This window comes from Phasianus colchicus, chromosome 36 (assembly GCF_987193195.1).
Source record: "Phasianus colchicus chromosome 36, bPhaCol1.hap1.1, whole genome shotgun sequence".
Lineage (NCBI taxonomy): Eukaryota > Metazoa > Chordata > Aves > Galliformes > Phasianidae > Phasianus > Phasianus colchicus.
Genome location: NC_143471.1, coordinates 1,024,333 through 1,050,403, shown reverse-complemented (window position 1 = coordinate 1,050,403; position 26,071 = coordinate 1,024,333). Strand labels below are relative to the sequence as shown.

The 26,071-nt window shown below is 53.6% G+C and overlaps 2 protein-coding genes and 1 pseudogene across 2 annotated transcripts; 1 reads left to right on the top strand and 2 right to left on the bottom strand.

The window, feature by feature from the left end:
* Positions 1-3,222: 3,222 nt before the first annotated feature.
* Positions 3,223-10,385, bottom strand: LOC149913565 (uncharacterized). The gene is given in 4 exon segments (XM_090129338.1): positions 3,223-3,530; positions 3,533-4,340; positions 8,904-9,098; positions 9,771-10,385. Coding segments are annotated over 4 exon segments (1,770 nt in total). The 3' UTR covers positions 3,223-3,378.
* Positions 10,386-10,589: 204 nt separating this feature from the next.
* On the top strand, positions 10,590-13,729 carry LOC149913564 (SUN domain-containing protein 3-like). The gene is made up of 6 exons (XM_090129337.1): positions 10,590-10,594; positions 11,382-11,466; positions 11,823-11,907; positions 12,460-12,572; positions 12,977-13,144; positions 13,622-13,729. Exons 1-6 carry the CDS (start codon positions 10,590-10,592, stop codon positions 13,727-13,729), a joined length of 564 nt encoding a protein of 187 aa, XP_089985463.1.
* A 4,200-nt stretch (positions 13,730-17,929) lies between these two features.
* Positions 17,930-19,338, bottom strand: LOC149913563 (endogenous retrovirus group V member 2 Env polyprotein-like; annotated as a pseudogene).
* Positions 19,339-26,071: the final 6,733 nt, after the last annotated feature.

Sequence of the window (26,071 nt, the reverse complement as noted above, 5' to 3'; positions counted from 1 at the left end):
AAAAAGGGGGAGAAGGGAGGACAGGGGACCTTGGCTGTCAAATACAGCGGCCCCCGCCGAGCGGAAGCCCCGAGCACCGCAGAGATGCCGCGGGGCCGAGGCAGAGCAGCACGCGGCCCCCCAGCACCTTAAGCCCGGCCCACCTGAAGGCAGTGACACTCAGAGACACCCAATATCGTCCAGTGAAGGTGACACCCAACCACAGTGACACCAGCGACCCCATGTCACACCCACACCAGACCCCACGTGTCCCCGACTGTCCCCAGACCCCCTCCCTGTACCTCTCCTCGTCACCTCTTCAATGAGGATGGCACCGTGCTGCAGTTGTGCCACCATGGCAGGGGGGACAGCATGGGACGGTCATGGACAGCCAGGGTGACAGCATCACCCGGCTCCAGGAGCTGCAGAGCGCTGATGGGGCTCTCGAGGTAGACGGGTTGGTACGGCCCCAGGTTCCATGGTTACAGTGACAGTGAGAACTTCGGGGACGGGCGGTTGTCCCGGTGTCACCCTGAGGCCCTGGGGGGAGATGTTTCCGTGGGGCTTTGCACGGGGATTTGGTGAGAACCATCCATTTCTGAAAGGAAGTGCGGAAAAAAATACAACTAAATTGACACAGTACTGATTTTAAGGGAAGCAGACATTTTTGGGGGCGATCCCACGGAGACAAAGCAGAGCGAGAACGTGTCGCTATGTGAGGTTGTCCTCAAAATCCCCATTGGAGACCTCTGCCGGACTCCGGGAACCCCTGGGGACACACTGGTCTCCCAGAGACCCCTCTGGGACATCTCCAACCCTTCTGGATGACTCCAGGACCTTCCTGGACACCACAAGACAACTCTGAAACATCTCCAGACCCTTCCAGAAGACAACAGGACCCTTTGAACCCACCTGAGAACTCCCTAGACCCTACAGGACCATTCTGGAACATCCCCAGACCCTTCTGGATGACTCCAGGACCACTCAGACCCACATGAGAACTCCCTGGACCCTACCAGACTCTACTGGGACATCCCAGTGGCTCCTCAGAGCTCCTGGACACATCCTGGGAGCTTCCTGATCCTTCAATGGACCTCCAGGACCATCCTGGGGACCCCCTGGACAACTCCAAGACCCCTCCAAGACATCTCCAGACCCTTCTGTATGAATCCAAAGACCCCCAGCACCCACCGGGGGACCCCCTGCGCACCCCCAGACCCTTCTAGGACATCTCCAGATTCTTCTGCACGACTCCAGGAGTGGATAGGAGAGGCTGTGGGAGGAAAACAGGGGTTACTGAGGCTTCCATGCTGTGTAAAGGGAGTCTGGGGACAGACCTTAGGGGGACACTGGGCAGGGGGAAAGAGGGGAATGAGGTCTCAGTGGTGTTGAAAGAGAGTCTGGGGGGAACTGAGTGGCTTGTGTGGGGGAAAGAGGTGAACAGAGTCTCTACGAGGCAGAAAGGACATCTGAGGGCAGACGGAGTAGTGGAAGAGGAGAGCCAGGAGTTGTGAGGGGCTTCTATGGGACACAAAAGGTGTCCGACTGGGGGGGGCTAGAAGTCAAAATGGGGGAACGGACTCCAGGGGTCAGGGAAGAGCGCACGGGGGGGTACAGGGGTCAGAAAAAGGGGTGAGGAGGTGGGGGGAGAAGGGAGGACAGGGGACCTTGGCAGTCAAATACAGGGGACTGGGGCGTGGTTGGAGACTCTAGGGATCAGAATGGGGGAAATGGAGTGGGGGTACCTGGGGGGAGGAGAGGGGATTCTATGGGTCAGACAGAGGGGACTGGGAAAGGGGGGGGAATCTAGGGAACAGAATGAGTAGGGGGGGGAGGGACACTGGGGATCAGAATGGGGAGGGACGAGGGATTGAGCGGGGGGGTCGGGGACAGTCAAGGGGACCTTGGGGGTCAGAATGGGGACGGCACGGAGAGAGGGGTGGAAGAGGACTATAGCGATCAGAATGGGGGAACTGGAGGGGAGGGGGGAACGGGGAGAGGGTGTAACCCCGGCAGTGACACAGAGGGACTGGGGGGGTGGGCGATCAGCAGCGGGGGGAGGGGCGGAGGGCAGCGAAATACACGGGCTGGGGGAGGCGGGGAGACACAGGGCAGCGGCCCCCGCCGAGCGGAAGCCCCGAGCACCGCAGAGACGCCGCGGGGCCGAGGCAGAGCAGCACGCGGCCCCCCAGCACCTTAAGCCCGGCCCGCTGCCCCCCGATCACCCACCTGTAGGAGCCGAGCCGGCGCTCGGAGCCCCGAGGTGCCCCGCGGCGCCGGAGCGGTGCGGGACCCGGCACGACTTCCGCGTGGCCGGCTGCTCGGGTCGCAGCGTGATGACGTCACTCGGCCGGGCCGAGGCCGGGGCCGGGGCCGGGGGCGGTGCCGCAGCCACAACCGCGGAGCGGCGCGGGCGCGCTCAGGCGCCGTCGGCATGGAGACGCGGGGACGGCTGCACGCGCCGCACGGAGGCAGGGCGCGCCGTCGCCATGGCAACGCGGCCCGCACGCGCGGCCTGAAGCCCGAGTGGGGCTCGAGGGGCAGCGGGGGGCGAGGAAGACGGGAGGGGGGGAACGGAGAGCCCTCGGGGATCTCCTGGGGAGGTGGGGAGGGGTCGGGCAGATCAGGATCAGGATCAGGCTGAGGTGCTCAGCGCCTTCTTTGCCTGCAGGCTTTGCTGGTTGTTCCCTGGGCACGCAGCCCCTCGTGCTGCTGGGTAGGGATGGGGAGCAGAATCGGCCCTGCAGGTCATTATCACGCGGCCGTGGCACGGCTTACTTGACTCGCTTTTCTCTTCCTTCTGGAGATGTCCTTGGCTCTCAGCGGTGCTTTCTCGTGCCGTTGGTGTTGCTCCACAGCTGCTGCTCTGAGCAGTCGTTCTTGTGCTCGCACAGGGTCGGGCCCGGTCAGCACGGGTTCCTGAAGGCAGGTCCTGTCTGGCGAAGCTGATTTCGTTCTCTGACAAGGTTGACTCGCGGAATCAGACTCCACAAGCCGAAGTGAGATTATGAAGCAGGTACGTTTTAATCAGTGCTGCGCGGGCACGGGGTGCAAGGGGGATATTTCCACCTATCTTGCCCAATGTAAGGAAGAAGCTTGGTACAGATACAGGCCGAAGGAATAGACCATCAGTGGAATTCGCATCCATATTCATGACATTCCTGACTTATCGCCATGAGCAGTGGGGGTCTCCTTTGATGGTGAGAAGACCCATTGTCTCTGACAGAAGTAATCCAATCCTGACCCATTCCTTGTGTAATGTTGCAACAGTTTCCAGATGTCCTCTTCTTATCTGACCACACATCCTGCTTAGCTACATTCCTAAACAAGAGTTAATCCTTATCTTGTCCTCTCCTTACTCAATTCCCCCCTTTTTCTTGAACCTAGCAAATTCTTTTGCTAAATTGCTCCATTCGGGAAAAGGGAAGTTTTGAAATAACTCCCGCTTTCCACTCTCTGCCTTAGCTTGTGCTTTTTCCATTCCTCATAACTATCCCCAGAAGTTTTACATATCCATAATGCACATCTCATTGCAACACACATAAACAGAGCAAGATGATTATAATAATACAAGCCACAGAGAGTTGCTTTAGCCACGCAAAGTTAGGTAACCAGCTGGTAAGCTTTTCCCACAATTCTGTGAATCCTAATGAGCTATCATCCCTCGTTACCTGATGAAGTAATTTAGTGTGCTCCCATATTGCCTGTAGATCAGTCTCTATCCCTTGAGTCTTATCTACATAAGCACAACAACTCTGATTAATTATCACACGAACCCCTCCCTCTTTGGCTGTTAGGAGATCCAATGCCATTCTATTTTGTAATACAACCTTACTAAGCATTGAAATCTCAACTTGTAATGCTTTGACTGCATCAGCAGTAGCGTTCTCTATTACCTTTAGAGTGGCTGAAATATTAACAATTGCTTTCTCCAGCTCACTTACTCCAAGAGATGGGATGAGCCATCTCACAAAGCTGTGGAAACCAGTGGGTTTTTCCACCAAAGGATTTAGTACTCTTCTCACCCGTCTCCAGGATGTTCTCAAGAGTCCCCGTGGTATTTCCTTATGCACCGTGGTCTGAGGTACCAAGTATCCTGCAGAGCATGTTCCAATGCAATTGGGAGGCAGTGCTTTTCGTGCCTGCCCATCCCCACATAACCACCAGTATCCATAAGGTAATCTGCATGGATTAGACGTACCCTCTTGTTGGGTAAAAGACGTTCCCGTTCTCACAATCCCAAGTACATTCTTATCTGTAGGCCAAGATGAATTTTCACTTGTGCTAGGATCGCACCCTATGCCCTGCTTCCACCTTGTAGTTTCGTTGAGTCCTGATACTGTTCTCGAATTCCCATACAGCTACATCCTATACCTGTTAAATTTCACCACCCGACTTTCACACTAATTTTCCCTATCCACAAAGATAGATTTAGAGGAATTAATAATCAACAGATCAAACTTGGGGCCCTTTTGTAATCTATCCTCTATTCCATACTTACATTCCCCATGTTGCACCCAATTTGGAATTGTCCAATTAAGCGCTACTACCCCATAGACTGGCACCCCCCCTGCTCTGGGGAGGGCCGTACATATCCAACAATTTGTTAGGTTAAAATTTTGGGCCACTGCCCGAGTAGCTACTACCTTCCCAGGCTAAAGCAAATCTTATGAGGTTAATTACAATGCACAGTTTATCCATTTTTCTTAATTGTTAGCCGGAGGGGTCCTTTCTCCTCGCAGTCCACTGTGGTCGGACCGTCTTCTTCAGGCGCTTCCTCAGGCATGCCATGCCTTGTTCTCTGGTTTGATCTCGTGCAGGATCTTCTTGCAACGTGTAAGACAAAATATACATATATACACCTATGTACAGAGCCCACATACCAAACAATTACTGATACAAGTACACTTTGCAATGATGTTTTCCACCAGAGATATATAAGCATTTACATCAAATGCTGCACTTAATCAAATTAACATTTCTAACAATTATAAGAGCCCACATTACTGTCTCTGGATTCACAATTTTAAGGGTCCAGCTGACTTCAGTTCCCATTGTATTTGAGGGATCAAGCCGTCAAGGCCTTGGGCTCTAGTTCCTAGAACCAGTTTCTCTATTTCCTGACGCTAGTCTTGTAGACTTACCACATGCTCGGTATTTCACTCCCTACCTGGGTAGAGATCCTGTTTGTACAACATAAGGCCTTTTGTACCGTATTTTGAAAGACTTAACCCCTCTTTGGCTCTAGGTTTCCTAAGGAGAGCCAAAGGCAACAACTGTGGGCAGGGTAGTCCAGCTTCCTGGCCCAGTTTTACAACCTGCGATTTAATTCCAGTTTATTCCCAATGCTTACTGACCTATTGGACAATCTCTGCAGTAAAGTGAGTTCCCTGGTTGAAGGTATTGTTGCAGGACATCCAAACCTTGGTATAATCTCCTGCAGCAATACCTTGGTTATTTCTTTGGCTTTATTGGTCCTGCAAGGGAATGCTTCTGGCCATCCTGAAAAGGGTATTTCTTAGAACCAGCATATACCGAAACCCTCCTTTTTCCTGGCAGTTCTGAAAAAAATCAATTTTCAATTGTTGTCCTAAAAGATTCTCTTTCCCAACAAGCCCCACTTGCACCCTGTTCCTGGTACTAGGATTGTACAGTTACTTTCTGATGTCTGTACCCCCATATGTTTTATTATGTTCCCTTAGAACCGATTTCTATAAAATAATAAAGGGCACAGCAATGTGTCCATCTGGGTATGCACCCACCTGTCAGCTTGCTCTCTTCCCTTCTAAATCATTAATTAGATTCCTATCCTCTCTACAATATCTTATAGGTTCTGATTAAGGTTCAGATATTTTAAGTTTACTGTCTGGAATTAAAGCCAGTTCACCAATTTCTTTTCCTTCAGCTGCCTGTTCTGCCCCCTGATCCACCATCATATTCCCAGTTTCCTGTACAGTGTCACTCTTCTGCTGTCCTTTACAATGTATAACAGCCATGCTGCTCTTTGGTAGATTTACATCATGCCGAATTTGTTTTCCATGTGTGTAAGAAAACCTCGCTCTTTGCAGATGGTACCATGAGTGGGTACCACCCCAAAAGCATATTTAGCATCTGTCCATATGTTTAAGGTTCTTGTCAAGGCAGTTATTTCAGCCTTCTGAGCGGAAGTCCCCACAGGTGATGGTTTTGCTTCAGTTACCTTATCAGTAGCAGTTGCTGCATGTCCTGCCTTACAGTTTCCTTGTCTCACAAAACTGCTTCTGTCGATGAATCCAGGAATCCTCAGCGTTGTCCAACGGTTCCTCCTGTAGGTCTGACCAACTGGCACAGACAGCCTCCATGCAGTGCACACTGCTGGCTTGGAGGCAGCTCTGCATTGGTGTTCTGGGTGTTCAGCAAATTGCTTCCTTCTCTTTGATCAGTTGTGCTTTCTGTTGAGAAACTTGATAGCCATTTAAATCAAGAAATTCAGCAAACTCACAGTCCACTGTACACAGTCCTCCTTGGTTACTGTGGCATCCACGTACTGCAGTAAAGTTCCACTGTGAGATGGAGGAACCCAAATCTCAGGCTCACAAGTTGACCAGTTCTCAAAAATCACTGGGCTGTTCTCACAACCCTATGTAACACTGTCTAGGTTAGCTGAATTTTTCTTATATATTTATTATTATTTTTTTAAATTATTATCATTATTATTATTATTATTATTATTATTATTATTATTATTATTATTATTATTATTATTATTATTATTATTTTCTTCTTCCCTTATTGGAGTTTTCCTATTCAAAGGCAAATAATTTTAGACTTTCTTTGGCAAAACCAGGCAGAAAAAGGTGTACTTCAAATCCAGAACGGTAAACCCCACCTACTTATTCCTTAACTTGGTTAATAAAGATATACACCACTGGTTGTATATATTCAACATTTCTATTAATTGCCCTCAAATCTTGTACCAAACTATAGCTCTTGCCATCCAATTTTTCATTTGCAAGATTGGGGTGTTCTATTTGGATTTCTATCCAATTAATAATCCAAAATTCATAAAGTTATTTATTATTTCTTTTATCCTCCTACAGTCTTGTATCCTCAAAGGGCACTGCTTTACCCTGGTTGGGCTGGCTCCCGTCTTTAACTTAACTTTTATTGGGCTGCATTTTTGGCTCTGCCAGGCATTCCTGATGCCTACAATCCTGTGTATACCTGATTTAGGATTTACCTAACTTCTATGGGTACAACATTGCTTTTCCCAGTTTGTGTTAAAGCCAGACTTAAAATTTTCCATCAATTGGTCTTGCTTGACACTTAGCTTCAATTGTCTCTACTGAATTTAATCTCTTTACCTCTTTATTCTGCTTCCCTAGCTGTAATTTAACCAGTGGATCTGCTAGGGTAAACTTCCCAAATTCCCATCCTTCATTTTTGCAACCAGAGGCGGTTCCCTCTTTCTCAGTAATTCACACATTACTTTCATTGCAGTGGGGCAGAGCCCTCCCCGGGCTCTTCCAGCCCCCCCACCCCCCTATCTCTGAGTGGATCCCTGGGTCCTACGCCCTACTATAGTGCTGCGACAGTAACAGCTGCTGTTATCCCCAACTTCCTTACCATCTCTGTTTCTCAATCAGTTTTTTGTTTGTTTGTTTTTCCTCCATATCGCTCACCTCTACATCCCTGTCACACCCTGCTCATCCTTGCCTTCCTCAGCCTGTGTCCTTCCCAAACTTTTCGCTTTCCAAACTCTCATCGTTACATAAACTACTAACATCATATTTCAGTTTTACCTCCTCCTCTCCAGCGGCTTCCAGTGCTAACACTGGGATTTCGGGTTTCCTAGACCTCAGCAGAGGCTATTCTCACTTCCCCCTTCACAAGCTGGGCAGGTGGGTGCGGCAGGGCCCAGAATGCAGGGAGGGGAAGCCAGGAGCAGCGCGTGCTGCCGGGCTTTCTGCAGCCGGGCGGCCCCAAATCCCCTGCCGTGGGCACAGCCCTGCTCCCGCTCTGGGCCGTGATAACCGCTGTCTGATCTCTCCCTTAGGCAAGGCGTTGCCCAAGAGAGGGGAAGGAGGAGCCCCGTCCTGCTTCTAGGAGTGCTTTCTGGTGAGCGTTCCCCACCCAAAGCCACCCCAGCAGAGCTGGGGAGCGGGACTGTCCCGCACGGCGTGTCCCCGCTGGGTCTGGAGGAGGAAAACGGGGCTGCGGGGCTCACAGCGCTCTGAGCAAACTAACGGCCTGTCCCGACTGATGTCCCCCACAGCTGGAGCCTTCCTCTGGATATTGGCAGCTTGGAGAAGCGACGTCCCGCAGGTCAGTGCCGCGGTGTGCGGCAGAGGCCAAAGCTCTGCCCTTCTGCCTCTGCAGGGACGGGAGTTTGGCCACGGGCTCCTTGCTGCTGAGGTGGTGTTGCCTATCGTAGGCGTGGCGACCCGGTTCGGGAACGGCACGGCGACCAATCCCAGGTCGCTCGGTCCATCAGCTCGCTGACACCAATGTGGTGGACGGCAAATGGCGTTTATTGGCAGGAAAAACGGCCTTATATCACCTGGGCACTGAACGCTATCGGCTATCGGGAGAGGGACCCTGTCTTCCCATACAACGCGATATCTTCCGGGCGCCAGACCCTCACTACCTACATTTCCCCCCTCCCTATGCACAATTAAATTAGGTAAAATATAACAATAGATAACAATCTTCAGTAGAAAACTTGAATAAAACAATCTTCAATAGAAAACTCGAATAGAAAACATAAGGTGCTCTGAACAAGAACATTCGTATAACAGTTGTTGGTGCTCTACCAACATGATGTTAGTCTTTTCTAATAGGAAGAAAAGGGGGATGAGCTGCGGCCTCAGGCGCGCTCCCCACGGGTGCGCTGGGTGAGCTGGATGTCCTCGAAGAGCCCCACCAGGTAGGCCTCGCTTGCCTACGGCCGGGCTCTGGAAGCGCAGGTCGGTCTTGGAGTCCTGCGTGATCTCGCACACCAGGCGCTGGAAGGGAAGCTTGCGGATCAGCAGCTCCGTGGACTTCTGGTAGCGGCGCGCTCTTGTGGGCTGCCTTGGTGGCAACCGGGCCTTTCGCTTCCGCGGGCAGGGTCGAGGAGTCGACTGCTGCCTGGAGGCAATCTACAAATTGTGTAAAGCTCTCCCTTTCATTTTGTCTTATGGTGGACCATGGCGATGGCTTAACAATTTTAACGGCAGGGCTCCGTCAAAAATTAGTCTACAGGTTTGTTTTTTGTCAAATGGGAGCATATCGTCTCCCCCAACAACACCATCTATAAGGGTGGAGACCATAGCTGAGTGAAGCCCTTTATCTGCAATTGCCTTAACAATTGCTTGTATATCCCTAGGGTTTATCGGCGAGTGGACCCTCTGTCCCCCATCCATCACCCGGACCGGGAACGCTAGTGCGGCCGATGGGGCCCAGTCGGCGCATGCAATCTTTATTTTCCTCCAGTCTGTAAGAGGGATTTCGCCCCCTCGCGGTTTCTCTTTAATTTGGATGGGAATATTTCGGCTCTTAACTCTGTTCGTATTCATTCCCTCCTCCTCTGAGTTTAAGTCAATTGCGAACCACTCGTCCCAGCCACTGTCTGATCCGGAGTCAGAGCCCGACTGAGCGGCCACTTCCGGTTTCCCGTACCTCTTTGTTAGGCTCCGGCCCCGCCCGCCTCCCTTGCGGGCAGGCCGTTCCCTCCCTCTTGGTTCGTCCCGCCCTCTGCTCGGCGGGATGTTCGCCCCACAGCGGCATTTCTTCAGACGGCCGCTCTGATTGGCTTTCCACCCTTCACTCACGCTGCCCTCACCTTCCCGGTCGCTCCCACCGCCTTTATCTAACACGTCCTCCATGTTCCCGCCAAGGGCGTCCTCCCCCCGCCCTCCCTCTTCTGGCTCGGCGCCATCTTGGGGCGCATAGGGGGGCGGTCGAGCCCACACTTCCTCGGGCTCTGATTTCCCCGCGGCAGCCCTGGCCTCCTCGATTAACCCACCCCAGAAGGACTTCACTCGTTTCTGTCCCTCCGTGGGCGGGTCGGGGTTCGACTGAGAGGACATGTCATCATCACCGTCAGAGGGGTGCAAAGTCCGCGTGGCCGCCCCGACTCCCAGTCCCGGGGTGGCCAACAAACGGCTCTCCACCGCCCTCCAGGTCTCCCGCTCCTGCATGGCCCTGCGCAGGGCCCGCACGACTCTCCCCCACGACTCTAGGCTTCTCTCACAGCCCGAGGACATCGTCTCCTCAGTTAACGCTTTAGTGCGCTTACCCCACACTTCGGGGTGGAGAATATCCACCGGCTGGTCAATGACCCTCATTTGCAAAAGCCTCGCAATAGTGAGAGTAAAATCTTTGGGCTTACGATCGATACCCCACCGCTTATCTAACTGTGATACGACCTTCACAAGGACTTCCATCCTCCTTGTTGGTCCGGGAGCGTCCTCCCCGCCAGGCTGGTCCGGCCGCTCCGGCCGCCGTTCACCCATCCAGGTGACAATCCCGGGTTTCGGCACCACTTATTGCCTATCGTAGGCGTGGCGGCCTGGTTCGGGAACGGCACGGCGACCAATCCCAGGTCGCTCGGTCCATCAGCTCGCTGACACCAATGTGGTAGACGGCAAATGGCGTTTATTGGCGGGAAAAACGGCCTTATATCACCTGGGCACTGAACGCTATCGGCTATCGGGAGAGGGACCCTGTCTTCCTGTACAACGCGATATCTTCCGGGCGCCAGACCCTCACTACCTACAGGTGGAGGGCGGACCTTGAGCCGGGCTGGGGTCGCCTTGGCAGCAGGGTGCGCTTCGGGTGTGGAAGCACCTTCCCAGTGCCCAGCTCGGAGCTCGGGCTGAAGGCGGCAGCGCGTGAGAAGAATGGGCCTTTGGCCCATCCCTGGCACTGGGGAGTCTGGAGGGGCTGGGAAAGCAAACAGAGAAGCAGCAGATGCTCTGCAGCACGGGGAGGGCTTAAGAGCCCGACTTTGGGCAGCGCTGCTCTGCAAACCGCTGGGAAGCAGCAGGAAATTCTGCCAGCGGTTCCCTGGGAAGCTCCTTTGGAAGCCCTGGCCGTGCTCCGTGCACTTCCTGCCATGGAATGCCTTTCTCTTCCCGGTGGCGTCAGCAGAGCCTGTGCGTGAGCTCCCGTCTCTGGGGTAAGAACGCTTCCTTGCCCCGCACCTTGTCTGTACCGTGGCCTCAGCTGGCTGCGCACTCTTGGCACGCCTTCGCCTCGTGTCCAGGGCTCCAGCCTTTGCCATCCGTACGGGGGAAGGCAGCCCTGGGCAAAGCGAAGGAATGAAAGGGGCTGGGGGATAAGGAAGGGCACAAAGCCCCAGGACCCTTCACCTCATGGCAATGGAGCTTTGAGCTGCGGGCTGAGCAGTGCCGAACAAGACTCTTTGCCTTTGCCTTCAGGAGCTCACCGGTTTGGCTGGCGGGGAAGAGGCGGGAGCTGAACGTGAAAAACTCAGCTATCGTCCGGGAAGGACCTGATTCTCCAGTCAGTGCTTGATGTCCTCCAAGAGAACGGGATCAATGGATTGAAGAGAGGTAATGGTGCTGCTCCCTCCTGTTTGCTCTCAGCCCTTGCCAGAGACAGCTCTGTGCTCTGGCTGCCCAGGCTGTTCTGGAGATGGCACGAGGCTGGCAGCAGGGGGGTCAGGCAGAGCCCAAGGTCCATCTTTGTTGTGGCTCTGGAGTCCCGCGGCTCATCAAGGCACGCTTTGTGGAAGGTCTTGCCGGATTTCTGGAAAGACATGGAGCCCTCCCCTAGCTTTTGGATAGGACTCCCTGCTCACACCGATCTCCTCTGCATCTGTGCTCACTGCTGTCTCTCCATTCCCTATTTGTTGCCAGGAAATTCTGCAGCTGACACAGCACGCCATTGAGAAAGTCATGGAAAACGGCGTCTGGATGCCCAACTGGGCTCTGGAAACCATGGGTATGTAGACAGACGGACAGCTTCACTGCCCTCAGCTTTGCGTCTGGCACTCCCCAACACCTGCCAAGCTCTGCTTTCTGTCAGAGTTATCTCATAGAGTTTCAGAGTGGCTGAGGTCTGAGGGGACCTTACAGAGCATCCCAGTCCAACTGCCTGCCGTTGACAGGGCTGCCACCCTTTCCATCAGGTGCTCAGGGCCCCATCCCACCTGGTCTCCATCGCCTCCAGGAATGGGGCTTCCATCCATGGCTTCTGTGGGTAGCACATTGCAGGGCCTCTCCGCCCACTGCCGGTCAAGAATTTCCTCCTGACATCCCATCTGAATCTCCCCTCTCTGAGAATTTAAAAAGCCTTCACCTGTGCTCCTAGGGCTGAGCGGCTCCTTTCCCCAGGTGCACAATCAGTGGCTCAGGCTGGGACTCAACAGTTCCCAGACACAGCGGGAGGGATTTTGCACCGCAGAGCCCCACCCAGAGCTTCGGGGAATGAGCATTCACTCCTTCAGCTCATCTCTGGGCTGCCCCAGTGCACGTCTTCCCATCCTTATTTCAGGTGCCACTGTTGATGCAGAGAGGACATCCAAGAGCTTTGGTGGGAAAGGCTGGAAGAACCGCTGGCTTTCTCCACTCTTTTCCGCCGCCAAGCCTCCCGAGACGCTCTTGAAGGTATGGCAGGAGAAATGGTGGCTGTGTGTTCACTGCCTTGCCTTCTGGCTGCAGGAGCAAGCGCGCAGCAATTTCCTTGGCCCAGCTGCACTGCTCAGCCCACACTCTTCCCCACATTACTGGCACCAGCGCTACGGCCGATGGGTGATGGATGGGTTATAGATAGGTGATGGGCCGACAGATGCTGGGAGGGCTGCCCTGTGGCTCTGGGCGAGCAGGGAAAGGCGGTTGACTCCAGAGCTGTTGTCCAAACCTTTGCACATTCCCCTACCGTCCCTTGACTAGCATTGCATTACGAGGAGAACAGCAGCCCACAGAGAAGGCAAGCTCTGTGCTCCTTGCCCAACAGCCAGCTCTGGCGGCTCTTTGCCTCAGCGCTGAGAGACGCGTCTTTCTCATTTCAGCCCGATATTTCTCCTGGCAACTGCTGGGCTTTCCAAGGATCTCGGGGCCACGTGGTCATCCGGCTGCCAGAGAAAATCTGGCCCACAGCCTTCACCATCTGGCACATCTCCAAGGCGGTCTCTCCCTCCGGGGAAGTCAGCAGTGCCCCCAGAGAGTTTGCTGTCTTGGTAAGTCTCTGCCTGCTGCTTCTTCTGGAGGGCCCCGGGGAAAAGCATTGGCATAGAGCCCCAGAAGACCCCATAGTGGTGGCAGCTCCCAGAGAGCTGTGGTGGGCTGCTGCAGAGCGCGGCATCCTGCCCAAGGGACGGAGACCCTCAGGGTGGTTACACATCTTCTGCAGGGAAGACAGACGAGGCGGCCCAGCAATTTGGAAGCAATTATTCTTTCTGCTAGGGCAGAGAGAGCAGCACGGGAAGGCGCTGTGGGAGGGAAACTGTCTCCCTGTGGGTGTGGAGCAGCGATTGCTGGTGGGAGGGAGCAGTGCAGCTGCCTTCCTCCATCAGCAGTGCCATTCTGGCATCCGCCGGCAGCCCAGGGAGCGGAGCAGAGCAAGCCAGAGTTGGGCAGCTGGCAAAGGGAGCTGTGCGGATGCGCGGTGGCTCTTCCCATGTGCGTCACGAAGCCTCTCCTCTTTGTGTTGGCAGGAGGAGCCCCGCAAAGCCTTCGGCCGTGTCAAATTGGAGGTGCGGAGCAACTGGGGAAACGCAGAACACACCTGTGTGTACCAAGTGGAAATTCATGGAAATTTGTAAAAGACAGCAGAGATTTCTTAAAAGGCAATAATCACGACCACTGCCCAGCGGCCGCATGGCACCACCAGGGCGGCCCCTGCCAGGCCTGACAGCAGCCGGGCTCTGCTGCCCCCGCCACGGCCCCCACAGCCCACCAGCCCAGGCTCTGCAGAGCGGGGGCATCAACACCAACCCCCGTCCCCCAGCACCATCCATCCTTCAGGGGTCGGGAGCGGTCCCTCCAGGTTGTCAGTTTGGGGGCATTATCCAACACCCAGTTTGGGGGCATTATCCAACACCCAGAAAACCACCCAGAATGCCAGGGAGAAGGATACCAGGCCCTGCAGCCCCCAGCAAAGCACCACCTCTGCCCTCCCACTCCTCTCTGTCATCCATCAAGAGGTGGGAGCGGCACCCATGGGGGGGGCACCATGCAACACCTGTAAAACCACTGCCTGGGGGAAGTAGGACAGGCACAGCAGGCCCCTGAGCTCCCCTCTTCCCCCTGCCCCCCCCAGCATCACCTCTGCCCTCCCACTTCTCTCCACCATCAGTCAGGAGGTGGGAGCACCCCCGGTGTGTGGGTTTGGGGGCATCATCTGCCAGCCAGAGAACTATGGCTGACATCAACCGGGGCTTTCCAGGCTGTGCTGTGCCAATAAATAGAAAGTACCCCCACAATTGTCCGCGCTGTACTGTTGTCATGTCATTTCCTGACCCCAACATCCTATCCCCATCCCGTACCCCATATCCATATCTATCCCAAATCCGTATCCGCACATCCATCCCATGTCCATTCCATATACTTACCCCAATGCATTCTCATCCCAGTCCCATCCCATATCTATATCCCATCCCCAATCCATCCCATGTTCTTCCCATATTGATCCCATCTCCATCCTAAACTCATCCCGTATCCATCCCATATCCACATCCTCACACCCCAATCCTAAATTTCACATCCCAATCCCACATCCAACATGCCAATTCCAATTCCAAACCTCATTCCCAATCCCACATCCCAACCCCATCTCCCACCTGTCAATCCCAATCCCATATCCCACCCCCTATAGCAATAGGGCACACCCTTTGGCCCTGTGGTTGTGTGGGGAAAAGAGGTGAACAGACTCTCTACGAGGCAGGAAGGACATCTGGGGGCAAAGGGAGGAGTGGGACAGGAGAGCCAGGAGTTGTGAGGGGTTTCTATGGGACACAAAAGGTGTCCGACTGGGGGGGGACTAGAAGTCAAAATGGGGGAAAGGACTCCAGGGGTAAGGAAGGAGCACACAGGGGATACAGGGGTCAGAAAAAGGGGGAGAAGGGAGGACAGGGGACCTTGGCTGTCAAATACAGCGGCCCCCGCCGAGCGGAAGCCCCGAGCATCGCAGAGATGCCGCGGGGCCGAGGCAGAGCAGCACGCGGCCCCCCAGCACCTTAAGCCCGGCCCACCTGAAGGCAGTGACACTCAGAGACACCCAATATCGTCCAGTGAAGGTGACACCCAACCACAGTGACACCAGCGACCCCATGTCACACCCACACCAGACCCCACGTGTCCCCGACTGTCCCCAGACCCCCTCCCTGTACCTCTCCTCGTCACCTCTTCAATGAGGATGGCACCGCACTGCAGTTGTGCCACCATGGCAGGGGGGACAGCGTGGGACGGTCATGGACAGCCAGGGTGACAGCATCACCCGGCTCCAGGAGCTGCAGAGCGCTGATGGGGCTCTCGAGGTAGACGGGTTGGTACGGCCCCAGGTTCCATGGTTACAGTGACAGTGAGAACTTCGGGGACGGGCGGTTGTCCCGGTGTCACCCTGAGGCCCTGGGGGGAGATGTTTCCGTGGGGCTTTGCACGGGGATTTGGTGAGAACCATCCATTTCTGAAAGGAAGTGCGGAAAAAAATACAACTAAATTGACACAGTACTGATTTTAAGGGAAGCAGACATTTTTGGGGGCGATCCCACGGAGACAAAGCAGAGCGAGAACGTGTCGCTATGTGAGGTTGTCCTCAAAATCCCCATTGGAGACCTCTGCCGGACTCCGGGAACCCCTGGGGACACACTGGTCTCCCAGAGACCCCTCTGGGACATCTCCAACCCTTCTGGATGACTCCAGGACCTTCCTGGACACCACAAGACAACTCTGAAACATCTCCAGACCCTTCCAGAAGACAACAGGACCCTTTGAACCCACCTGAGAACTCCCTAGACCCTACAGGACCATTCTGGAACATCCCCAGACCCTTCTGGATGACTCCAGGACCACTCAGACCCACATGAGAACTCCCTGGACCCTACCAGACTCTACTGGGACATCCCAGTGGCTCCTCAGAGCTCCTGGACACATCCTGGGAGCTTCCTGATCCTTCAATGGACCTCCAGGACCATCCTGGGGACCCCCTGGACAACTCCAAGACCCCTCCAAGACATCTCCAGACCCTTCTGTATGAATCCAAAGACCCCCAGCACCCACCGGGGGACCCCCTGCGCACCCCCAGACCCTTCTAGGACATCTCCAGATTCTTCTGCACGACTCCAGGAGTGGATAGGAGAGGCTGTGGGAGGAAAACAGGGGTTACTGAGGCTTCCATGCTGTGTAAAGGGAGTCTGGGGACAGACCTTAGGGGGACACTGGGCAGGGGGAAAGAGGGGAATGAGGTCTCAGTGGTGTTGAAAGAGAGTCTGGGGGGAACTGAGTGGCTTGTGTGGGGGAAAGAGGTGAACAGAGTCTCTACGAGGCAGAAAGGACATCTGAGGGCAGACGGAGTAGTGGGAGAGGAGAGCCAGGAGTTGTGAGGGGCTTCTATGGGACACAAAAGGTGTCCAACTGGGGGGGACTAGAAGTCAAAATGGGGGAACGGACTCCAGGGGTCAGGGAAGAGCGCACGGGGGGGTACAGGGGTCAGAAAAAGGGGTGAGGAGGTGGGGGGAGAAGGGAGGACAGGGGACCTTGGCAGTCAAATACAGGGGACTGGGGCGTGGTTGGAGACTCTAGGGATCAGAATGGGGGAAATGGAGTGGGGGTACCTGGGGGGAGGAGAGGGGATTCTATGGGTCAGACAGAGGGGACTGGGAAAGGGGGGGGAATCTAGGGAACAGAATGAGTAGGGGGGGGAGGGACACTGGGGATCAGAATGGGGAGGGACGAGGGATTGAGCGGGGGGGTCGGGGACAGTCAAGGGGACCTTGGGGGTCAGAATGGGGACGGCACGGAGAGAGGGGTGGAAGAGGACTATAGCGATCAGAATGGGGGAACTGGAGGGGAGGGGGGAACGGGGAGAGGGTGTAACCCCGGCAGTGACACAGAGGGACTGGGGGGGTGGGCGATCAGCAGCGGGGGGAGGGGCGGAGGGCAGCGAAATACACGGGCTGGGGGAGGCGGGGAGACACAGGGCAGCGGCCCCCGCCGAGCGGAAGCCCCGAGCACCGCAGAGACGCCGCGGGGCCGAGGCAGAGCAGCACGCGGCCCCCCAGCACCTTAAGCCCGGCCCGCTGCCCCCCGATCACCCACCTGTAGGAGCCGAGCCGGCGCTCGGAGCCCCGAGGTGCCCCGCGGCGCCGGAGCGGTGCGGGACCCGGCACGACTTCCGCGTGGCCGGCTGCTCGGGTCGCAGCGTGATGACGTCACTCGGCCGGGCCGGGGCCGGGGCCGGGGCCGGGGGCGGCGCCGCAGCAACAACCGCGGAGCGGCGCGGGCGCGCTCAGGCGCCGTCGGCATGGAGACGCCGTCACGCATGCGCCGTCGCCGCGGGGACGGCTGCACGCGCCGCACGGAGGCAGGGCGCGGGGGGCGAGGAAGACGGGAGGGGGGGAACGGAGAGCCCTCGGGGATCTCCTGGGGAGGTGGGGAGGGGTCGGGCAGATCAGGATCAGGATCAGGCTGAGGTGCTCAGCGCCTTCTTTGCCTGCAGGCTTTGCTGGTTGTCCCTGGGCACGCAGCCCCTCGTGCTGCTGGGTAGGGATGGGGAGCAGAATCGGCCCTGCAGGTCATTATCACGCGGCCGTGGCACGGCTTACTTGACTCGCTTTTCTCTTCCTTCTGGAGATGTCCTTGGCTCTCAGCGGTGCTTTCTCGTGCCGTTGGTGTTGCTCCACAGCTGCTGCTCTGAGCAGTCGTTCTTGTGCTCGCACAGGGTCGGGCCCGGTCAGCACGGGTTCCTGAAGGCAGGTCCTGTCTGGCGAAGCTGATTTCGTTCTCTGACAAGGTTGACTCGCGGAATCAGACTCCACAAGCCGAAGTGAGATTATGAAGCAGGTACGTTTTAATCAGTGCTGCGCGGGCACGGGGTGCAAGGGGGATATTTCCACCTATCTTGCCCAATGTAAGGAAGAAGCTTGGTACAGATACAGGCCGAAGGAATAGACCATCAGTGGAATTCGCATCCATATTCATGACATTCCTGACTTATCGCCATGAGCAGTGGGGGTCTCCTTTGATGGTGAGAAGACCCATTGTCTCTGACAGAAGTAATCCGATCCTGACCCATTCCTTGTGTAATGTTGCAACAGTTTCCAGATGTCCTCTTCTTATCTGACCACACATCCTGCTTAGCTACATTCCTAAACAAGAGTTAATCCTTATCTTGTCCTCTCCTTACTCAATTCCCCCCTTTTTCTTGAACCTAGCAAATTCTTTTGCTAAATTGCTCCATTCGGGAAAAGGGAAGTTTTGAAATAACTCCCGCTTTCCACTCTCTGCCTTAGCTTGTGCTTTTTCCATTCCTCATAACTATCCCCAGAAGTTTTACATATCCATAATGCACATCTCATTGCAACACACATAAACAGAGCAAGATGATTATAATAATACAAGCCACAGAGAGTTGCTTTAGCCACGCAAAGTTAGGTAACCAGCTGGTAAGCTTTTCCCACAATTCTGTGAATCCTAATGAGCTATCATCCCTCGTTACCTGATGAAGTAATTTAGTGTGCTCCCATATTGCCTGTAGATCAGTCTCTATCCCTTGAGTCTTATCTACATAAGCACAACAACTCTGATTAATTATCACACGAACCCCTCCCTCTTTGGCTGTTAGGAGATCCAATGCCATTCTATTTTGTAATACAACCTTACTAAGCATTGAAATCTCAACTTGTAATGCTTTGACTGCATCAGCAGTAGCGTTCTCTATTACCTTTAGAGTGGCTGAAATATTAACAATTGCTTTCTCCAGCTCACTTACTCCAAGAGATGGGATGAGCCATCTCACAAAGCTGTGGAAACCAGTGGGTTTTTCCACCAAAGGATTTAGTACTCTTCTCACCCGTCTCCAGGATGTTCTCAAGAGTCCCCGTGGTATTTCCTTATGCACCGTGGTCTGAGGTACCAAGTATCCTGCAGAGCATGTTCCAATGCAATTGGGAGGCAGTGCTTTTCGTGCCTGCCCATCCCCACATAACCACCAGTATCCATAAGGTAATCTGCATGGATTAGACGTACCCTCTTGTTGGGTAAAAGACGTTCCCGTTCTCACAATCCCAAGTACATTCTTATCTGTAGGCCAAGATGAATTTTCACTTGTGCTAGGATCGCACCCTATGCCCTGCTTCCACCTTGTAGTTTCGTTGAGTCCTGATACTGTTCTCGAATTCCCATACTCCCAGCTACATCCTATACCTGTTAAATTTCACCACCCGACTTTCACACTAATTTTCCCTATCCACAAAGATAGATTTAGAGGAATTAATAATCAACAGATCAAACTTGGGGCCCTTTTGTAATCTATCCTCTATTCCATACTTACATTCCCCATGTTGCACCCAATTTGGAATTGTCCAATTAAGCGCTACTACCCCATAGACTGGCACCCCCCCTGCTCTGGGGAGGGCCGTACATATCCAACAATTTGTTAGGTTAAAATTTTGGGCCACTGCCCGAGTAGCTACTACCTTCCCAGGCTAAAGCAAATCTTATGAGGTTAATTACAATGCACAGTTTATCCATTTTTCTTAATTGTTAGCCGGAGGGGTCCTTTCTCCTCGCAGTCCACTGTGGTCGGACCGTCTTCTTCAGGCGCTTCCTCAGGCATGCCATGCCTTGTTCTCTGGTTTGATCTCGTGCAGGATCTTCTTGCAACGTGTAAGACAAAATATACATATATACACCTATGTACAGAGCCCACATACCAAACAATTACTGATACAAGTACACTTTGCAATGATGTTTTCCACCAGAGATATATAAGCATTTACATCAAATGCTGCACTTAATCAAATTAACATTTCTAACAATTATAAGAGCCCACATTACTGTCTCTGGATTCACAATTTTAAGGGTCCAGCTGACTTCAGTTCCCATTGTATTTGAGGGATCAAGCCGTCAAGGCCTTGGGCTCTAGTTCCTAGAACCAGTTTCTCTATTTCCTGACGCTAGTCTTGTAGACTTACCACATGCTCGGTATTTCACTCCCTACCTGGGTAGAGATCCTGTTTGTACAACATAAGGCCTTTTGTACCGTATTTTGAAAGACTTAACCCCTCTTTGGCTCTAGGTTTCCTAAGGAGAGCCAAAGGCAACAACTGTGGGCAGGGTAGTCCAGCTTCCTGGCCCAGTTTTACAACCTGCGATTTAATTCCAGTTTATTCCCAATGCTTACTGACCTATTGGACAATCTCTGCAGTAAAGTGAGTTCCCTGGTTGAAGGTATTGTTGCAGGACATCCAAACCTTGGTATAATCTCCTGCAGCAATACCTTGGTTATTTCTTTGGCTTTATTGGTCCTGCAAGGGAATGCTTCTGGCCATCCTGAAAAGGGTATTTCTTAGAACCAGCATATACCGAAACCCTCCTTTTTCCTGGCAGTTCTGAAAAAAATCAATTTACAATTGTTGTCCTAAAAGATTCTCTTTCCCAACAAGCCCCACTTGCACCCTGTTCCTGGTACTAGGATTGTACAGTTACTTTCTGATGTCTGTACCCCCATATGTTTTATTATGTTCCCTTAGAACCGATTTCTATAAAATAATAAAGGGCACAGCAATGTGTCCATCTGGGTATGCACCCACCTGTCAGCTTGCTCTCTTCCCTTCTAAATCATTAATTAGATTCCTATCCTCTCTACAATATCTTATAGGTTCTGATTAAGGTTCAGATATTTTAAGTTTACTGTCTGGAATTAAAGCCAGTTCACCAATTTCTTTTCCTTCAGCTGCCTGTTCTGCCCCCTGATCCACCATCATATTCCCAGTTTCCTGTACAGTGTCACTCTTCTGCTGTCCTTTACAATGTATAACAGCCATGCTGCTCTTTGGTAGATTTACATCATGCCGAATTTGTTTTCCATGTGTGTAAGAAAACCTCGCTCTTTGCAGATGGTACCATGAGTGGGTACCACCCCAAAAGCATATTTAGCATCTGTCCATATGTTTAAGGTTCTTGTCAAGGCAGTTATTTCAGCCTTCTGAGCGGAAGTCCCCACAGGTGATGGTTTTGCTTCAGTTACCTTATCAGTAGCAGTTGCTGCATGTCCTGCCTTACAGTTTCCTTGTCTCACAAAACTGCTTCTGTCGATGAATCCAGGAATCCTCAGCGTTGTCCAACGGTTCCTCCTGTAGGTCTGACCAACTGGCACAGACAGCCTCCATGCAGTGCACACTGCTGGCTTGGAGGCAGCTCTGCATTGGTGTTCTGGGTGTTCAGCAAATTGCTTCCTTCTCTTTGATCAGTTGTGCTTTCTGTTGAGAAACTTGATAGCCATTTAAATCAAGAAATTCAGCAAACTCACAGTCCACTGTACACAGTCCTCCTTGGTTACTGTGGCATCCACGTACTGCAGTAAAGTTCCACTGTGAGATGGAGGAACCCAAATCTCAGGCTCACAAGTTGACCAGTTCTCAAAAATCACTGGGCTGTTCTCACAACCCTATGTAACACTGTCTAGGTTAGCTGAATTTTTCTTATATATTTATTATTATTTTTTTAAATTATTATCATTATTATTATTATTATTATTATTATTATTATTATTATTATTATTATTATTTCCTTCTTCCCTTATTGGAGTTTTCCTATTCAAAGGCAAATAATTTTAGACTTTCTTTGGCAAAACCAGGCAGAAAAAGGTGTACTTCAAATCCAGAACGGTAAACCCCACCTACTTATTCCTTAACTTGGTTAATAAAGATATACACCACTGGTTGTATATATTCAACATTTCTATTAATTGCCCTCAAATCTTGTACCAAACTATAGCTCTTGCCATCCAATTTTTCATTTGCAAGATTGGGGTGTTCTATTTGGATTTCTATCCAATTAATAATCCAAAATTCATAAAGTTATTTATTATTTCTTTTATCCTCCTACAGTCTTGTATCCTCAAAGGGCACTGCTTTACCCTGGTTGGGCTGGCTCCCGTCTTTAACTTAACTTTTATTGGGCTGCATTTTTGGCTCTGCCAGGCATTCCTGATGCCTACAATCCTGTGTATACCTGATTTAGGATTTACCTAACTTCTATGGGTACAACATTGCTTTTCCCAGTTTGTGTTAAAGCCAGACTTAAAATTTTCCATCAATTGGTCTTGCTTGACACTTAGCTTCAATTGTCTCTACTGAATTTAATCTCTTTACCTCTTTATTCTGCTTCCCTAGCTGTAATTTAACCAGTGGATCTGCTAGGGTAAACTTCCCAAATTCCCATCCTTCATTTTTGCAACCAGAGGCGGTTCCCTCTTTCTCAGTAATTCACACATTACTTTCATTGCAGTGGGGCAGAGCCCTCCCCGGGCTCTTCCAGCCCCCCCACCCCCCTATCTCTGAGTGGATCCCTGGGTCCTACGCCCTACTCTAGTGCTGCGACAGTAACAGCTGCTGTTATCCCCAACTTCCTTACCATCTCTGTTTCTCAATCAGTTTTTTGTTTGTTTGTTTTTCCTCCATATCGCTCACCTCTACATCCCTGTCACACCCTGCTCATCCTTGCCTTCCTCAGCCTGTGTCCTTCCCAAACTTTTCGCTTTCCAAACTCTCATCATTACATAAACTACTAACATCATATTTCAGTTTTACCTCCTCCTCTCCAGCGGCTTCCAGTGCTAACACTGGGATTTCGGGTTTCCTAGACCTCAGCAGAGGCTATTCTCACTTCCCCCTTCACAAGCTGGGCAGGTGGGTGCGGCAGGGCCCAGAATGCAGGGAGGGGAAGCCAGGAGCAGCACGTGCTGCCGGGCTTTCTGCAGCCGGGCGGCCCCAAATCCCCTGCCGTGGGCACAGCCCTGCTCCCGCTCTGGGCCGTGATAACCGCTGTCTGATCTCTCCCTTAGGCAAGGCGTCGCCCAAGAGAGGGGAAGGAGGAGCCCCATCCTGCTTCTAGCAGTGCTTTCTGGTGAGCGTTCCCCACCCAAAGCCACCCCAGCAGAGCTGGGGAGCGGGACTGTCCCGCACGGCGTGTCCCCGCTGGGTCTGGAGGAGGAAAACGGGGCTGCGGGGCTCACAGCGCTCTGAGCAAACTAACGGCCTGTCCCGACTGATGTCCCCCACAGCTGGAGCCTTCCTCTGGATATTGGCAGCTTGGAGAAGCGACGTCCCGCAGGTCAGTGCCGCGGTGTGCGGCACAGGCCAAAGCTCTGCCCTTCTGCCTCTGCAGGGACGGGAGTTTGGCCACGGGCTCCTTGCTGCTGAGGTGGTGTTGCCTATCGTAGGCGTGGCGACCCGGTTCGGGAACGGCACGGCGACCAATCCCAGGTCGCTCGGTCCATCAGCTCGCTGACACCAATGTGGTGGACGGCAAATGGCGTTTATTGGCAGGAAAAACGGCCTTATATCACCTGGGCACTGAACGCTATCGGCTATCGGGAGAGGGACCCTGTCTTCCCATACAACGCGATATCTTCCGGGCGCCAGACCCTCACTACCTACATTTCCCCCCTCCCTATGCACAATTAAATTAGGTAAAATATAACAATAGATAACAATCTTCAGTAGAAAACTTGAATAAAACAATCTTCAATAGAAAACTCGAATAGAAAACATAAGGTGCTCTGAACAAGAACATTCGTATAACAGTTGTTGGTGCTCTACCAACATGATGTTAGTCTTTTCTAATAGGAAGAAAAGGGGGATGAGCTGCGGCCTCAGGCGCGCTCCCCACGGGTGCGCTGGGTGAGCTGGATGTCCTCGAAGAGCCCCACCAGGTAGGCCTCGCTTGCCTACGGCCGGGCTCTGGAAGCGCAGGTCGGTCTTGGAGTCCTGCGTGATCTCGCACACCAGGCGCTGGAAGGGAAGCTTGCGGATCAGCAGCTCCGTGGACTTCTGGTAGCGGCGCGCTCTTGTGGGCTGCCTTGGTGGCAACCGGGCCTTTCGCTTCCGCGGGCAGGGTCGAGGAGTCGACTGCTGCCTGGAGGCAATCTACAAATTGTGTAAAGCTCTCCCTTTCATTTTGTCTTATGGTGGACCATGGCGATGGCTTAACAATTTTAACGGCAGGGCTCCGTCAAAAATTAGTCTACAGGTTTGTTTTTTGTCAAATGGGAGCATATCGTCTCCCCCAACAACACCATCTATAAGGGTGGAGACCATAGCTGAGTGAAGCCCTTTATCTGCAATTGCCTTAACAATTGCTTGTATATCCCTAGGGTTTATCGGCGAGTGGACCCTCTGTCCCCCATCCATCACCCGGACCGGGAACGCTAGTGCGGCCGATGGGGCCCAGTCGGCGCATGCAATCTTTATTTTCCTCCAGTCTGTAAGAGGGATTTCGCCCCCTCGCGGTTTCTCTTTAATTTGGATGGGAATATTTCGGCTCTTAACTCTGTTCGTATTCATTCCCTCCTCCTCTGAGTTTAAGTCAATTGCGAACCACTCGTCCCAGCCACTGTCTGATCCGGAGTCAGAGCCCGACTGAGCGGCCACTTCCGGTTTCCCGTACCTCTTTGTTAGGCTCCGGCCCCGCCCGCCTCCCTTGCGGGCAGGCCGTTCCCTCCCTCTTGGTTCGTCCCGCCCTCTGCTCGGCGGGATGTTCGCCCCACAGCGGCATTTCTTCAGACGGCCGCTCTGATTGGCTTTCCACCCTTCACTCACGCTGCCCTCACCTTCCCGGTCGCTCCCACCGCCTTTATCTAACACCTCCTCGATGTTCCCGCCAAGGGCGTCCTCCCCCCGCCCTCCCTCTTCTGGCTCGGCGCCATCTTGGGGCGCATAGGGGGGCGGTCGAGCCCACACTTCCTCGGGCTCTGATTTCCCCGCGGCAGCCCTGGCCTCCTCGATTAACCCACCCCAGAAGGACTTCACTCGTTTCTGTCCCTCCGTGGGCGGGTCGGGGTTCGACTGAGAGGACATGTCATCATCACCGTCAGAGGGGTGCAAAGTCCGCGTGGCCGCCCCGACTCCCAGTCCCGGGGTGGCCAACAAACGGCTCTCCACCGCCCTCCAGGTCTCCCGCTCCTGCATGGCCCTGCGCAGGGCCCGCACGACTCTCCCCCACGACTCTAGGCTTCTCTCACAGCCCGAGGACATCGTCTCCTCAGTTAACGCTTTAGTGCGCTTACCCCACACTTCGGGGTGGAGAATATCCACCGGCTGGTCAATGACCCTCATTTGCAAAAGCCTCGCAATAGTGAGAGTAAAATCTTTGGGCTTACGATCGATACCCCACCGCTTATCTAACTGTGATACGACCTTCACAAGGACTTCCATCCTCCTTGTTGGTCCGGGAGCGTCCTCCCCGCCAGGCTGGTCCGGCCGCTCCGGCCGCCGTTCACCCATCCAGGTGACAATCCCGGGTTTCGGCACCACTTATTGCCTATCGTAGGCGTGGCGGCCTGGTTCGGGAACGGCACGGCGACCAATCCCAGGTCGCTCGGTCCATCAGCTCGCTGACACCAATGTGGTAGACGGCAAATGGCGTTTATTGGCGGGAAAAACGGCCTTATATCACCTGGGCACTGAACGCTATCGGCTATCGGGAGAGGGACCCTGTCTTCCTGTACAACGCGATATCTTCCGGGCGCCAGACCCTCACTACCTACAGGTGGAGGGCGGACCTTGAGCCGGGCTGGGGTCGCCTTGGCAGCAGGGTGCGCTTCGGGTGTGGAAGCACCTTCCCAGTGCCCAGCTCGGAGCTCGGGCTGAAGGCGGCAGCGCGTGAGAAGAATGGGCCTTTGGCCCATCCCTGGCACTGGGGAGTCTGGAGGGGCTGGGAAAGCAAACAGAGAAGCAGCAGATGCTCTGCAGCACGGGGAGGGCTTAAGAGCCCGACTTTGGGCAGCGCTGCTCTGCAAACCGCTGGGAAGCAGCAGGAAATTCTGCCAGCGGTTCCCTGGGAAGCTCCTTTGGAAGCCCTGGCCGTGCTCCGTGCACTTCCTGCCATGGAATGCCTTTCTCTTCCCGGTGGCGTCAGCAGAGCCTGTGCGTGAGCTCCCGTCT